The sequence below is a fragment of the Simochromis diagramma genome, unplaced genomic scaffold (genome assembly GCF_900408965.1).
Source record: "Simochromis diagramma unplaced genomic scaffold, fSimDia1.1 OVJJ01000545.1, whole genome shotgun sequence".
NCBI lineage: Eukaryota > Metazoa > Chordata > Actinopteri > Cichliformes > Cichlidae > Simochromis > Simochromis diagramma.
In genome coordinates this window covers 1932035-1947009 of record NW_024387371.1, presented here as the reverse complement: position 1 = coordinate 1947009, position 14975 = coordinate 1932035, and the positions used below count along the sequence as shown (strand labels likewise).

At 40.7% G+C, this 14975-nt stretch overlaps 1 protein-coding gene across 3 annotated transcripts in view; it reads left to right on the top strand.

Moving 5' to 3' along the window:
• The first annotated feature begins 3018 nt into the window (after positions 1 to 3018).
• The window catches only part of LOC120719091 (dedicator of cytokinesis protein 3-like), a 51323-nt gene continuing 39366 nt past the window's right edge, over positions 3019 to 14975 (top strand). For all 3 annotated transcript variants that reach the window (XM_040007990.1, XM_040007989.1, XM_040007987.1), the window contains exons 1-4: positions 3019 to 3804; positions 10388 to 10471; positions 11695 to 11735; positions 13631 to 13686. In XM_040007990.1, coding sequence (XP_039863924.1) covers positions 3768 to 3804; positions 10388 to 10471; positions 11695 to 11735; positions 13631 to 13686 — 218 coding nt within the window. In that variant the 5' untranslated portion in view covers positions 3019 to 3767. The remainder of the gene's footprint in view (positions 3805 to 10387; positions 10472 to 11694; positions 11736 to 13630; positions 13687 to 14975) is intronic.

Genomic DNA, 14975 nt, shown 5'->3' with positions numbered 1-14975 from the left:
CTCAATATTAAAAACTTTGGCCAAGTTTAATATGAGCATCAACTTTTAGAACAGTTGGACGACCCCTAGGTGATCACAGTACTGAGTCTGTCTGTTCTGTATTGTGCTGTGCTTTGTCTTGCAGGAGCTAATGGGAGGGTAATTAGCCTTATGAGCTACACCTGGGCCCAGTGAGTTTGGCTGTAGAAGTTCCCTCCCCGCAGTCACACTCTGACTCTGACCAGCTCAGCTGCACCACGATCTTAGGGCTCTTTTTTCTTTTCACTGCCTCTCATTTATACATATGTTACACTAACTTGCTTATTTAATTTACTGATCTTTTTTCTTAGTACATTTGTTTTTCCTGACTTGTCTTTATCCCTCTCATTCCTTCTCACACCGGCTGTGATGCAGTATATACTGTACATGACACGAAATAAGGAAAGCCATTGCAGATCCACTTCAAAGTTATTGTGATTTGGGTTTTAATGTGGGATGGGGAAAAAACTACACCAGATCCATTTATGGTTATGCTGTACATTAGATCCATATGAATAATCACATCTTTATTTATGTGATATCCCTTGTAGTGTTTCTCGATTAGGTGACTTTCCTCAGAGCTCTTCACTGGTGTGCATTCAGAAATTTGCCACTAAACGTTTTCCTGTGGCCTCCCCCACAGCTAATAATAGAACACATTAAAATAGTCACCAGAAACACATTACAATGGATCAAATAAGTATCCTAAAATGTGTGTGCGCCTGCACAGGCACATGCGTTTCCATGTGCTTCCAAGGCAGATTAGTTGTACCGGGGAGCATAAAGTGCATGATTGCGAGGAGTGTAAAGACATACAAATGTGCGTGCATGTGTGTGTTGCTGTGAAAGCAGATGATGGATGAGATGGTAGCACATGCTTCTTATTACCTCCTCTGCTGCCTCTTATTGTCTGCTGGTTTTGGGAGTGCTGAAACAGATAGCAGCTCTCACTGTATCAGTCAGTCCACGTTTGCAGTGGACCCATGGCTCGTCCTCGCAGTGCTGCTGCATCTGAAGGAGCTACATATTACTGCCTAAATTAAAGAGTAAAGCACGGTGTTTAAGCCATTTCTCAGATCTAGCATTACATAAAACTTCCTTTTTTTTTTAACCATTTGCATGCATTAGTGTCCGTTGAACATGTTTTTTGACAATTACGCTGAGTTTATTTCCTTAAATGTTTATTAGCTGGGATGCATATTTGGCTTACAAAATGCCCCGCACTCCTGCAGCTTTATGTATGTGATTGGAACACCGCCCACAGTGTTCCACTTGAAGTAATAGACAGATGGGAGTCAGTCACAGCATCGCTATGATGGAGAGAAATTACCCTGCTGAATGCTGCCCTCCCTCCCACACTACATCAAACTCACTGGACGCTCAATATTCACCAAATCACTCTATTTTTCTAGTCATGACTGCCTTGTCTATAGGACAAGACAGCTTAATGCACTGAAATGACCACATGTGATTTGAGCAGTGGCTGAGATACTGTATGACAAATTTTATGAGTCGCCGCTGCACATTCATCTGATTTCAGCTCATCAGCTCTCTGGTTGTGTATTATTTTCCTGCACATATGAGAACATTTCAATCAATGTCGGTCTGCTCGGTGGATGAAAAGCAAATATTTTGAGAAAAAGCATTGATGGAGTTCTAGGATCTATGCATTTACTGGCATTAGGTTGCAGGGATTTTTTTGACTGCACTCAGGTTAAAAACTTCCTTTCATTCATTCTGAAATAATTGTCAGGTCAGCCAGCATTGTTGTTGTGCTTTATACCTCATGAACAAACTCCACGGCCTTGAAGTTTCACAGAAAACTGATGTTCATAGAGTTACTCATTACCCCACACAGCATTTTAAAAGCAGTGAGTCATACTGTGACACCCAGTGTTTCAGCTAAATTCACTGCATCATATACATGTCCCTAAAATCCAAATTAATGGGCTTACAGTCGAGCTGTTTGCTCTAAAAGCTGTTTAAATCTACACGGCTGAGTGTTGATCACATTCATTTGTTAAAGAGCTATGGTTTTAGCAACCTGAAGGAAAATTACTGTGTGGCCTGGGTATTTTATATTATTTGCATACATACATGTTTTGACTTATTTAAATGTGAGGGTTTTTTAGGCCTTGAGGATATTAATGGGCAAATATATCGTTAATGACTACAGATGGCTGGTCCTCTGTAAGTCTTGTTCTGCCAGAGGCTTCTTCCTGTTAAAAGGGAGTTTTTCCTTCCCACTGTCACCAAAGCACATGCTTGCACTTGGAACATTTGATTGTTGTTTTTTTCTCTGTATTATTGTAGGGTCTTTACTTTGGGGCGACCATTGTTGTGATTTGGTGCTATATAAATAAAACTGAACTGAATTGAACTGGATCACTAGTTTTTTCCCAGCAGCCTGGAAGCTTTGAAACATAATTTGAACATCCAGGTGTGAAAATGAAAATGTAACTGAACACTTAAACTGCTAATATTCAGTCCTGGGAATTTATTTCAACAATGTGTGGACTGGAAAAAGAAGAAAAGCACAAACTGCTCTCGAGTGCAGCAGTCTTAAGTCTATGTCCAAAATTAAGTCTCTACTAATGTCCAGTAATCTTTGATTTTATAATCCACGCTTGTGAATAAATAATGGAAAGTCAAATATCAGACCGTGAAAGCCATCCATAAACCAGACAGAGGTGTTGGGATGCAGGTCATTTGGGAAACCCAGCTTGCCAAACCCATCAGTCAAATTCAAAGGAGCAAAGTTCCATCTCTCCTTTGTGGGAGCATGACTGCACTATGACAAAGCATCGCGGGTAGTGGGTCCGTTTCTTTGAAATGACTCAACCAGGAGGTACTTCCCCACACGGTCAGGCCTGATGTGCATCACCGGGAGCTTTTCTTTATGCCCAACAGCTCCACTAAAATAAAACATTCACACACACACATACACACACAAAGAGAGGCAGACTGCCAGCCAGTCAGCATGAGCGTCCTAGCAGGAGAAAATGCAGTTTGTGTTTTTGATGGATGAAAGTACCATACAGAGAGAGAGAGAGAGAGAGAGAGAGAGAGAGAGAGAGAGATCGTGCATATATTTGCAAATGCTTGACACATCAGTGTTGACAAAACAAGTCATGTGACGACCGCGAAGATGGCGCAGCTTAGGGTATATTGCAGTTTTCTCAGTATTTTCTTGCACCAACTCGGCAGTTTGGACCGGTGATCAAATATCGCGACCTATTACCTACTAATTATCGAGCGATCCCGCGCGTTCACGCTGGGTAGCCCTCTGTGGATGAGACAGACTTGAGTGGATGAAACCCGAGGAAAGAAGAGAAGCACAAAGAAAATAAATAAATAAGCTTCGAGGAAAACGAATCTCTCCGTTCCAGCTGAAATGCGTCTGCAATAAAAAAAAAGAGAGAGAAAAAAATTTCTTTTGTGGAGAACAAAAAACCGCTCACCGCGTGCGCGTGCGTATATGCGTGTGTGCGTTACATTAGGTGGACACCGAGACTGCATCAGACTAGAGACACACGCCGGGACATAATAGAGCTGAGACATCGAGGCTTTGATGGTCCTTCCTCCCCCCTTCTACACACGAACGTCAGGATACTGATTCCGGTCGAGACATGTAGTCCCATGTATCAGCAACCAGGATAATTTGTAGCCTTGAGCTCTCATTTTTAGCAGCATCATCTCACGATATCGACATAATGTGGCTTGCTCTACCGAAGGGAAAATAACCAAATATGTGGATACCTACTGAAGAGGAGAAAATCGGAGTTGGTGAGTCGACAACACCTTTTTAATGCTAATTAACGATGCTTGGTTTCTAGTTTTGTTTTCTGTTTTTTTTTAAAACTTGACTTTATTCATTCAGCCTCTCGATGACAGTTTTTACAAGAGAAAACACCCAAATTTTGTTCTTCGAAATCCCGCATTGGCTATGCAGCCTGATTTTCCCCCATACTATTAAGCCCATTACATCAAATGAAAAACACAGACTTATAATGGCTGATATACACGCACAGTGCCTGCATAGAGAGGGGAAATTGCGTGGGATGATACAGCCTACAACCAGCCACCTTAAAGATGCCATCACGGTCTTTACACAACCGCAGGCGGCCCGTTAAATGCGCTCCCAGTCTTCAGTTTGGTGGTTTTATACACACATATATAAAAATGCGTCAATGTAGCGGTTTAGCCTTTTCTTCTTCCGAGCGCGTGTAATGGGGGGAGGGCGCAATTTGTTTTGAAACCACGAGGGGGCATCGTGACTGCGTCCCTCCAACAGGTGTAGGCTGGAGTGAAGCTGAAGTCTACCTGTAGACAAAAAAACAAACAAACAAACAAAAAAACCCACAACCCCCCCAAAAAACAATAAAACAACAACTGACGTGCTTGGTGCCGCAGCAACAGGGACTGCAAAGTACCACTCTTTACATTTTCTCTGTGTGTGTGTGTGTGTGTGTGCACGCGTGTACTTTGATCCCGACTGTGTAAATGTGTGAGCAGCATCCTGGGCTCATGACAACATTTTATGGAGAAAAAAAGCGAGCTGTACACGATTTAATAACCAGTGGATGCAAAAAAATGCCGTCATAAGATCCCGGAAGGTGTTTATAAATTGACTGTTGAGTCCCGAAGTGACTATAGCGAGAATACACTACAGAGGGTTTTCATTAGGGGAATGAGTCATGTCCAGATGCTCTGCTGCTTCTTATACTTGTAGGGCTACTCGTACTGAGTCGCACATGATACCCCCCCCCCCCCCCCTTCATACACACGCCCACACATATACACTTTTTTTGGAGGCATTGCGTTGGTCATGATGGTTTCAGAAAGACCGCAGGCGGAGAACCCCAAGCGGCAGCCCTACCATAACATCACCACTTCCAGCTGCTGCATCTAATCGTCCCCGTGTTCTTCCATCCTTCCGTCCATCGCAGAAATCACTGCAGTACTTTTCCAAGCGCAAACATCTAGGGGTGGGGGGTGTTTTAACAGGGGAGGAGAAGGTAGTTTTGTGTTGGGGGGGGGGGAAGCAACAGTTCGGCGCAGCCAACGCGCCAGTCAGTGCGGAGTGACCTGGCGCTGTCCGTGGTGCTGAAATCTGGAGATGACGCTGTCCACGGTGCTGAAATGCGGGGAAGCAGAGCCGCCGTGTACCTACTCGGTACACACTGTACCTTGTGAAAGCTGAACACATCACTCCGGTGAATATCCCCCCTCTGCCTCAGACAACATGCTGGCTCGCGAGGTTCAGTATTTCTCCGGCATCACTGCAGATGAAGCCCACGCTGCTGAACTGTTGCGATAAATGGTAATACAGCCCCAAAAGCCTGCTATCAGTCCCTCTCCTGCCTCATCTGTGGTGTTAGTGGCACCATTTTGCATTTTCCCCCTATCTTCTTGCCTTATTATGTCACTGCGTGTAATATTTTCTCATATTACCCATATTACCATGCGCAGATATGAAACAGAGATGTGGTCCGTCAGCAGCCAACCGGGCCTTTCTTTTTTCTGTTATCTTCACAGGCTCCATTTAAAAGGAGGCAGCTGAAGACCCCTCATGAAACGTTAATGGCTTACAATCCTGGCCTCCGCATTGTTTGGTTTTTGTTTGTGTTTATGTCGGAAATTTTTGTTTCTATATCTGCTAGAGCTGTTTACCCTAACTTTAAAATGGCCAGTGTAGTTTATTCTAATGCACAGTTACGTTTATAATAATTTGCCTTGTTTTTCAGATAGGAATTAGTTCTCAGTTTGTCAAAAGTAGCTAAAAATACAAGCCATTATGCTAAAACATTGTGATATAACATAACTCTGAGGATGCGAGGAGTTAAAAATAACACAATAACATAATATTGAAATGATTACTGTTAAATCACAAGCCTAAAATTAGTTTTCTTGAAATCTTTTCTTCCTACAAGCTGAAAATGTTCCTTTTTCTTGTGCACAAATGAGTCACTGATGGATTTTTCTCATATAGGCAGCAATATTCCTTTACACTTTAATTGGAAAGAGCTCAGACTGCAAGTCAGTACCTGCCCACATGAGAAATGAATCAGATGTCTTCATCTGTGGCTACATGGATGTGGCTCAGATGCAAAGCACCAAATAATCAAGCAGTCAAGGCTGTCGTCTGAAACAGACAAGTTTAGGATAAAATGTTTTCATGACAGAATAAAAGACAGAGATAATGTTCAGCTGACAGTGGGATTACAGACATTCGCCCAAAGTAGCATTTCTCCAGTTTCATCCATCCTTCCTATCATCTGCAGTGGAAAGTTTAGCAAGCTTGTTTCATCACAGCCACAGGATCAGCTTATCATTATTACGTTTCCTTTCTTGTCCCTTTGCTAACTTGTCACTAGCAATAAAACAATAAAAATAGGTAGTGTTAATGGTGTGACAGTCGTGTACACAGGAATTTAAAAGTTACACACACTCCTGCAGTTGGGTGGCATGACTAGATTTCTGGGACACTAATTTGGAAGCAGATATAGTGAAATGCTCCTCTGCCTCTGTGGCAGAAATCGCTTGGTTGGCAAGACTTCGGTGCAGTAATGTGTCTCAGCAAGTGAGTGTGCATTCAAGTCGTGCTGAACTCCATGACTCAGTGGGCGAAGCCCAAAGACCATTGTGTAATTTTTAACTTACCAGAGATCTGGGACAGGACTATTCAATCCAGGAAAGCAGGACTTCCATAGTGTGCATACGTTCTACTTGTTATGGCTCACTGGAACTAAAAGGCAAAAGGAAACACATGTAAATAAGTTCACGCCATCACTGCAGCATAGATGAGCACAGTGTCCTCTTTGATAAAGCATTTCTCACTACAGTGGTGCCATTAGCACTCAGTTGTTTGAAAATACAGCAGACAATTTATAATCCATAACAGTGTTTACTGTTGTACTGGCAGGTTTTTGATGGCATTACCACCTTCTCTGCAGAATATTTCTCCCCTGCGGGCCATCATGCAGTTAGGTACTGTATGTGTCTATCACTACTTCTCAAGCAAGGCCATATGGCTCTGTTTAAAACGTCACTCTATTACATATAGCAGTGAAACATTTTTCAGCACATGACAGCAACAGTCAGTGTTTACACTGGAAGCAATACAAGCATCTCCTTCGTCTGTTGTACAAAGGGAGAATTGATTTTATTTCAGAGATAGACATGTCTCAGGAGTAACAGGAAAGAGAAGGGTAGACAAGGAAAACAGGTCAAAGATGAGACTTAAACAAACACACAATAGACTGATGCTAAACAAGCGTGTAGAGTAAAATATTTTTATGTACGGAGTGCATATCCTGTCATCTCAGCTAGTAATGTCACTGATAGCAGATAAACTCTAAATGTGACTTACTGTTTTTTAACGCAAATGGACAAGCAAACAGCATCACCGAGAAACGAATAAATTTTAAACACAGCATCCATATTTCTGGAATGTGCCAATTTCACATAAAAATATCTGTTGATATTTAACTTTTAATCATTGTTTCTACTGTTTCTATTGCATTGTTTCACAGCACGTTTTTCTTTCATGTTTAATGGTCTGTTAATGTTTAGTCACTTTTATCATAATTCTCGGTTTTCTACACAACTAGTAGAAATGGATTTGGGTATTTTAACCTCCCTGAAGTTTCAGACTCAGTGGAAAATTGTTCATTTAATGTGTGTAAACTTATTCAGTGTATTACAATGAATTTAAAACAGCAAGAGTTAAATGCGTTTGCTTTAAAAGAGTCTATCCTTTCTTTTAATCTGGATTTACACCTCTTCATTAGTATTGGTGTTTGCTTATCTGATCCAAATCTGATACGTGACAAACGGTTTGACTTCGTCAAAGTGTTTCTCTCTTTTAACACTGTGGAGATGTGGATGGGTTGGAAGTTTGGGGTTCTCAATTGCCACATTTATCTGCAATCATTGCTTGAAAGACCCTTTTACACTGCATCACTACAGGATTGAGTCAAGGGGGACTTTGGTGTTCACTCATGCAGTCAGCTTACTATTTCAAAAACCACGCTGAGTCTGTTCCCACATTCTCTGATTATATTAGCCTTTTTCCTACACACCATTGGTGGCAGCACTGCTGGTGAAAAGCAGTGAGTTAGAAAGTAATGGCCCGACAGAGGAAAAGTGTGAGCGAGTCTCACGATTCTCACGATGGCGTGATTCACATTCTCCAATTTGAGTCTACTCCCCCTCGGTGATTCTCTGTAGTAGGTGACCAGTGTGATGCTTGACGGCTATAACGCTGGAACGTTTCGCATAAGATAATCCAAGGATTGTGCCTCTTTTGTCACATGTGAGGTGTTTATGATGAAGGCTGAGTGCTGTCATAGAAACCCAACTGCAGCTTGTCTTCATTCTCTGTGCCAACACAGAATACTGAACTCTTAAAAGCTTTGAGTTTGTATTTTCGCCTGTTGATGCAATACAGTAAGCATGTACGTTTGTCTGTGCGGTTCTCTTTCTAACTTAGATTGAATTCATTATTCTGGAAAATTGCTGCGCTTACACTTTCTGAAAGAATGATAAAGCCATGAGCTCATTTTCATTCATTTGCTGCTGATTATGAATTATTTATGAAAATCCTTTTTGCGCTTTCACTCAGCTCTGAAAGTCACAACCTAGAAACTAGACTCCCAAAGCTAAACTTTCAGAAAGATGTGTTTAATAGCTGACAAATAAATGAAACCAGGTGGCTCTTATGGAAGAATCGACATGTATTTATGTCATACATGGAACAATGTAGGTGAGAGGACAGCAGGAGTCTCCTGCTGTGCTCAATCCCCATAATTCCTTCCAATGATTTACTGGTTACACAATAGCAGCCCTCAGATGCCATGTGGATCATGAATTCAACTAAATAGAGGGACAGTCTGGGCTGGTATACTGTTGCGGAGTAGAAAATGTTTGCTTTTTGCCAACATTTTCTACTCCCTGTCCTGTCATTCCTTCCAACATCCTACGTTCAACATGTCGAAGTCTGAAGCTGAATTTTGTTGGTTATGTTTTGAAGATATGCTAATGCTCCGCAGCTCTTAGGCACAATGAAACAAGTGTGTGTCTGTGTGTTTACACAGCTTGGAGGTTTTGTGAGGGAGGACTTTGAAAATATGAGCCTGCGTTCTGTGCCCAACTCTCTCTAACATGACAATCTCATCTTGTTCTGACGTGGCCTCCGCTGAAGAGTTTTCAGATGCTGTGAGTGCAGGTTTTGCAATTCAAATGAAATCGAGTCCATTAAAGAATAGGACTCTGAAATAGGAAATACTTAGCCCTGACTGGAGGCAGAACGGAAAAGGTGACAAGGATGCTCTTTGAGTCTGCCCATCTCTCTTCCTAATACATCTGAACTCTAGTGCAATGCAGCATCCATAAGCTTGCCATTTTAAAATGCCCTGATCCTGCAGCAGTTACAGTGAAGAAAGCCCTCCAGTTTGTGATGATCTGTTGCCATAGTTACCCCAGCACAGGAACTGAGCGCTCGCTATCCTCAAACAGGCAACGGAGCTGAGCTCAGGCTCCTCCTTCCCTTCCTCCCCCTCACTGGTTCCCCTGGCTAGTTCATTAGCATAATGATTCACGCCAAACTCTCCTTGAAGGGCCACCATTTGTAGGTTTTTAAAATCATCAGCAGAGTGCCGTCATTATTAAACAAGTTTGTCTTTACTGGGGCTTGTATACTGTTTGTTTCGTGGCTCATGTTGCCGAGCTGCAGTGCTGCAGAGACAAAATCCAGCTCCAGAGCTGATGCAATTTTTAAGGCCTTCACTGTGGCTTCTTCTCCCCCGAAGAATAATCATGTCATCAGCGTTTGAGTCAGTGGCTGTTACTGAAGCTGGTACAGCAAAAAAAAAAAGCAGGTGGCATGAAAGATTTCTGCTAATAAGAACTTGTGATAAATCACCGTTTAGCCGTATTACTTAGCAGTTTGTGTGGGCTCTATTTTTGGGATAGTTCAATTAACTTAACATAAGAAAAAATCAGGTCGCTTAAGAATTAATTGCCTATTAAAATGACTACCCACTTCAGGGTGGGAGCTTGTTTACAGTTCGCTAAGCTGTGCTTCCTGTGTGACACTGTGTTTAGATGTTTGCATTAAACAGCTTATTAAAGCGATGCATTGACTGCCCCGATACAACCCCAAAACACATGCCGTGTGAAGACATGACAGTGAAGAGGGATGTTCCCTGCTCAATCAGAGGCCACAAAGATGAAAGCAAGCATAGATCTTAAATCTGTGATGTGACTTTTGTTAACAGCAGTTACATTAAAAAGTGCTGTACGGCTAAATGCTTTTTCATGACTTGATATCTAATCATTTGATTCGTTCTTTTTTTCTTCTGCACAGTAATCTGCAACTTCCGGTCACCAATATGCCAGGCGTTGGTCCTGGAGATTGGGGAAACTGTACAGATCCTGGAAAAGAGTGAAGGTAAAATCAGCCCGGTCTCTTATGTCAACACTGAATGTATAATGGAGCTTATTCCTTTTCAGTTATCTAAACTAGTTTATTATTACGTACTTTTATTGGGTTTGCTGTTTACTTTTTAGAATGAGTAATGTCACTACTTTTTGGGCCAAATAAACAAAAAACAAAACACTATCTGATGGTAAGAAATAAAACAACATTATACTGCCAAAATAAATTTAAAAGAAGATGCTAACTGTCTAAAGGTTGTGAAGCACACTTTACTTTGTCTTTTTATAAAGAGTTGTTTGGTTCCAGATGGATTTCCTGTCTCCCTGAACAATTGTTCTTTTCAAATTAAAAACAGTAAACAAATAATAACTCAGAGGCTTATCTTTTAGAGACTGCAGTGACATAGATAACAGGAATTTGACTCATACCATTGATGCGGTTTTAACTCTTAGTCTGGTTAATTGGGTGATTAACCAGATATGGTAGCTTGATTTTCCACAAAACAGTGAATCTGCAAAACAGTACAAAAAGCTTCTTATAATACCTTCCAAAAACTCTAGTGCTGACATTTTGAATTTACAGCTATTTCAGTTAGTGCCCTATAAAGGCTTAAATGATAAAAAAGAGTTAGCACCCTGTGTAAATCTTAAAGACACTAGTACTTTTGAACAGATTGACTTGCAAACCATTAACTACGATAACATCGAATGTAAAAACTGTATCATAGCCAGATTATTTCTATTACTAGTAACAGATTCTGTGACTCTGAAGAAATCTCTTTACATTAAAATGAAAAAGGCTGAAAACCAATATTCAGTGATTCCAAATCTGTCATTGGAAAACATTCAATACACCGTGAAAACCAATAAACTGTCTCAGTTTGTAAACTGGCATGTTAGCTTTTAAATGATTCACAAATCTCTGCATTTTTTTTTTTACATTAAACAACTTATTAACAATTTTTTGAAAGACGGTTGTATAACTGATATTGTTTGAGTCATATAATGCTGAGCTAGCCTGATAGTTTAGATATTATTGTCATAGATTTGTTTATTTCATGGTAATTACATTGACTATTTAGTATCCAGACCATGAGTTAAAACATTTCACTTTGAAACTCTTCAAACCAATGGAGACACAGCAGAATGGAGACTTGAAAGATTAACATTTTATTATATTATTGTTATTTTTTGTGAGGGTGAACCTTTCTCATGTGAATTTCCCTCTTTCTTTAGGCTGGTACAGAGGGTTCTCTACCAAGAAGCCTTCTATCAAGGTAATTAGAGCATCTTTAATCACTTTTAATAGTGTGTTAATTTCCATACCTTCACTATTCTGCATTGAAATTAGGTCAGCATAAGGCATTGTAAGACTCATATTTTTATTTCCATACAAAGGCAAAACGACACTGTTAGCAGTCGATGTGTTATATCTCTGCAAGTGTGGGCTCCTTTAATAATGCAGCACTTTTCAAAGACTGCAGACTAGTAAAGTTAAGATTATAGCAGACAAATCAAGTGTCATGAACACATTTATAAAAATGGCTGCCCTGCAATAGAATGTGAGCTCCACATGAAGTTTTTATCAAAGCCTTAATTGTTTTTTTGTGAATGATAATGTGATATGAGAGATGTGCACCACCAGAAATAACCGTGTCTAGACAACAAAGACCTTAATGGCTGATGAACTTATCGAATATGGCTTTGATTTGACAAAAATAGAAGATTCCTGACCTGTATTTTCCAGAGGTGCTTTTAAAAAGACACATTTTAACCAAGATGTTCTGACTTTATGGTGCAGATATATGACAGCTTTAACATTTTATTCACAAATAAAGAATATATGATGACGAGAAAAGAAAAAGTGCAATAGAGATATGTTCTATGCATATGCTGTGCTGTAGTAAAATATGTACCGCTTCTGGCTTCCATGAGCAGAATTCTGTGGATGATTCAAATTGTTTTTTCCTTTCAACCAGCAGATGGTGCAGTTATTAACCTCATTTTACCAAAACAAGCTATTTAAAAAATCCTAATAACTTCAGTTTAATTCTAATCCATATCACAGATAGTTTACACGGGAGAAGTGCAAATAGAAAGAAAGTTCAGCTGAAAGGCGAGACGGAGAGGCCAAATCTAAAAGTCTTAGTTCTCTGTTTAGAGTCTGTTCATGCGGCGTCATTATTAAGATAAATCCTCTGCTATGTGCTCAGTAGGAAGAGGCTGTAGATGCACCACAGTTAGCGCCATCACAGCTGAGAGAGATCAATAGCTGCACTAATTCAATACTACATGGTTAACATATATCTGCCTCCCATAGAGTATGGAAGTGTTCAGCAAGCATCATTGCTCACCACAGCACAGCAGTGTGGAAACTCATTGTGCTAACAGCAGATATCTAAATGTTGCCTAAATGTTGCATGTTCATAATAAAAGCAATGCCATCAGAAGCAAAATACCAAATCTGCTGTTAGAAAGATAAAAGCTGAGGGTAATTTTTGCAATTCATTGTGTCTCAGTTTGCTTAAAAATGAAGTGTCAGAAGCTTAAGTAATATGCAGTGTTGCTGGAGTGTTTTAAAGAAAACACAAATGCTGTCCAGTCCTGGTAAATGTAGGTGTTAGTGGCTACATGCTTTCCTTCTCTACTCTCATCAGCTATTTACAGTTCTTACTAACACCCCTCCATTTTGTTATGTACTCCGCTGCCCACGTTCATTCGCCCCCATACTCTCTCCGAGCTGAGAGAATTACTTGTGCTCACTCTGGCCAATTCTTCACATCTGGTAGATTAGAATAAGAAATATGAACTGCAAGGGTGGCAGCCAGCACCACTCAGTCTCTCGTGCCCTTCTGCCGCTAAGCCAACACACAATAGGTATCCTGCACTTTGCTCTGCCTCCTGTCTCTGCACCTTTTTACAGGAATTCTAAACACACAGCAGAAAATGTAAAAATACATGTAAAGCAATTATTACACTTCTCTCAGCATATAATGTTTTGCCAGCAACAAAATGAATTAAAAAATTTCCAGTTGCTGCAGCTAACACGGTTTAGGATAGACTACCTAATAACACAAACATAACACAATAGTTTTGGTCACATGGTGCTGGAGAATTAGACATGTAATCCTGTCACACCCAATAACATCGTTGCTCTGTCCTCCATCCACAGGGTATTTTCCCAGTCAGCTATGTCCACTTGAAGAAATCTACAGTGACAAACAGAGGGTAAGCTGTATGATTAAGTGTTTTTATTCAAGCATGTGCAGCATCCTAAGTAGAGCACAGAATGTCAGTCTCAAATCTGATTTTCAAACTGCACCACAGGGTGTCCACTCTAGCTGATAGCATTCTTGTCCCAAAATAGGAACTCATCAGGACGGCTTTCCCTTGCAAATGAAACAGAATGAAGCATTATAACTGATATCAGAAACATAACTTTACTTTATGTAAAGGCCGTAAATATCTCCAGTCACCAGCCACTTCATTAGTTGTACCTTGCTGATGTTGAGTTGTATCCCCTTTTGCTTTAATTCTTTGTGGTATTATTTTAAAAGCTGAAGACATTTCTCTGAGATTTTGATCCCTGTTGACATGATAGCATCACACACTTAATGGAGATTTTTCAGCTGCACACCCATGATGTGCATCTCCTGTTTCACCACCAGTCTGCTTGATTGAGGTTTGGTGACTGTGGAGGTCATTTGAGTACAGTCAGTTTAAGAAACTGGTCCTAGATTATTTGAACTTGACATGGCACGTTATCCTGCTGGATCAGCCATCAGAAGATGGCTGCACTATGGGTGTGGAAGGCAAAAAGGTAACAAAGTATCTCAGGTGTTATGTGACGTTTAAACTTTACTCAGCTAGGTACTGAGAATATACCCATGACCATAACGCCCCCAACAACAACCTGAGTTGTTGATACAAGTTACAACATGCTTTCACATATTTAGGCTAAATTATGATCCCACCATCTGAACATCACAGCAGAAATAATTCAACAGACCAGGCAACAGTTTTCCAATGATGTCCAATTTTGGTGCGCCTGTGCGAATTGCAGCTTCAGTTTCCTGTTCCTAGCTGACAGGAGTGGCACCCGATGTGGTGTTCTTCTTCTGCTGTAGCCTATTTGCTTCAACGTGTGATGTGTTGTGCATTCGAGAGATGCTCTTCTGCTTTGGTTGTAACACAAGTGAGTTACTGTTGCCTTCCTATCAGCTCCAAGCAGTCTGGTCATTCGCCTCTGACCTCTGGCATCCACCAGGCATTTTCTCCCAGAAAATGCCACTCGCTGGATATTTGATCTTTTTCAGATCATTCTCTGTAAAGCTCAGAGATGGGTGTTTGGGAAAGTTGCAGTAGATCAGCACTTTCTGAAATACTCAGAGCGGCCTGTCTAGCACCAACAGCCATGTCACATTGAAAGCCACTTAAATCCCCTTTTGCCCATTCTTCATCTTGACCATATCTATATGCCTAAATGCATTATGTTGATACCATTGGCTTAACAAAGG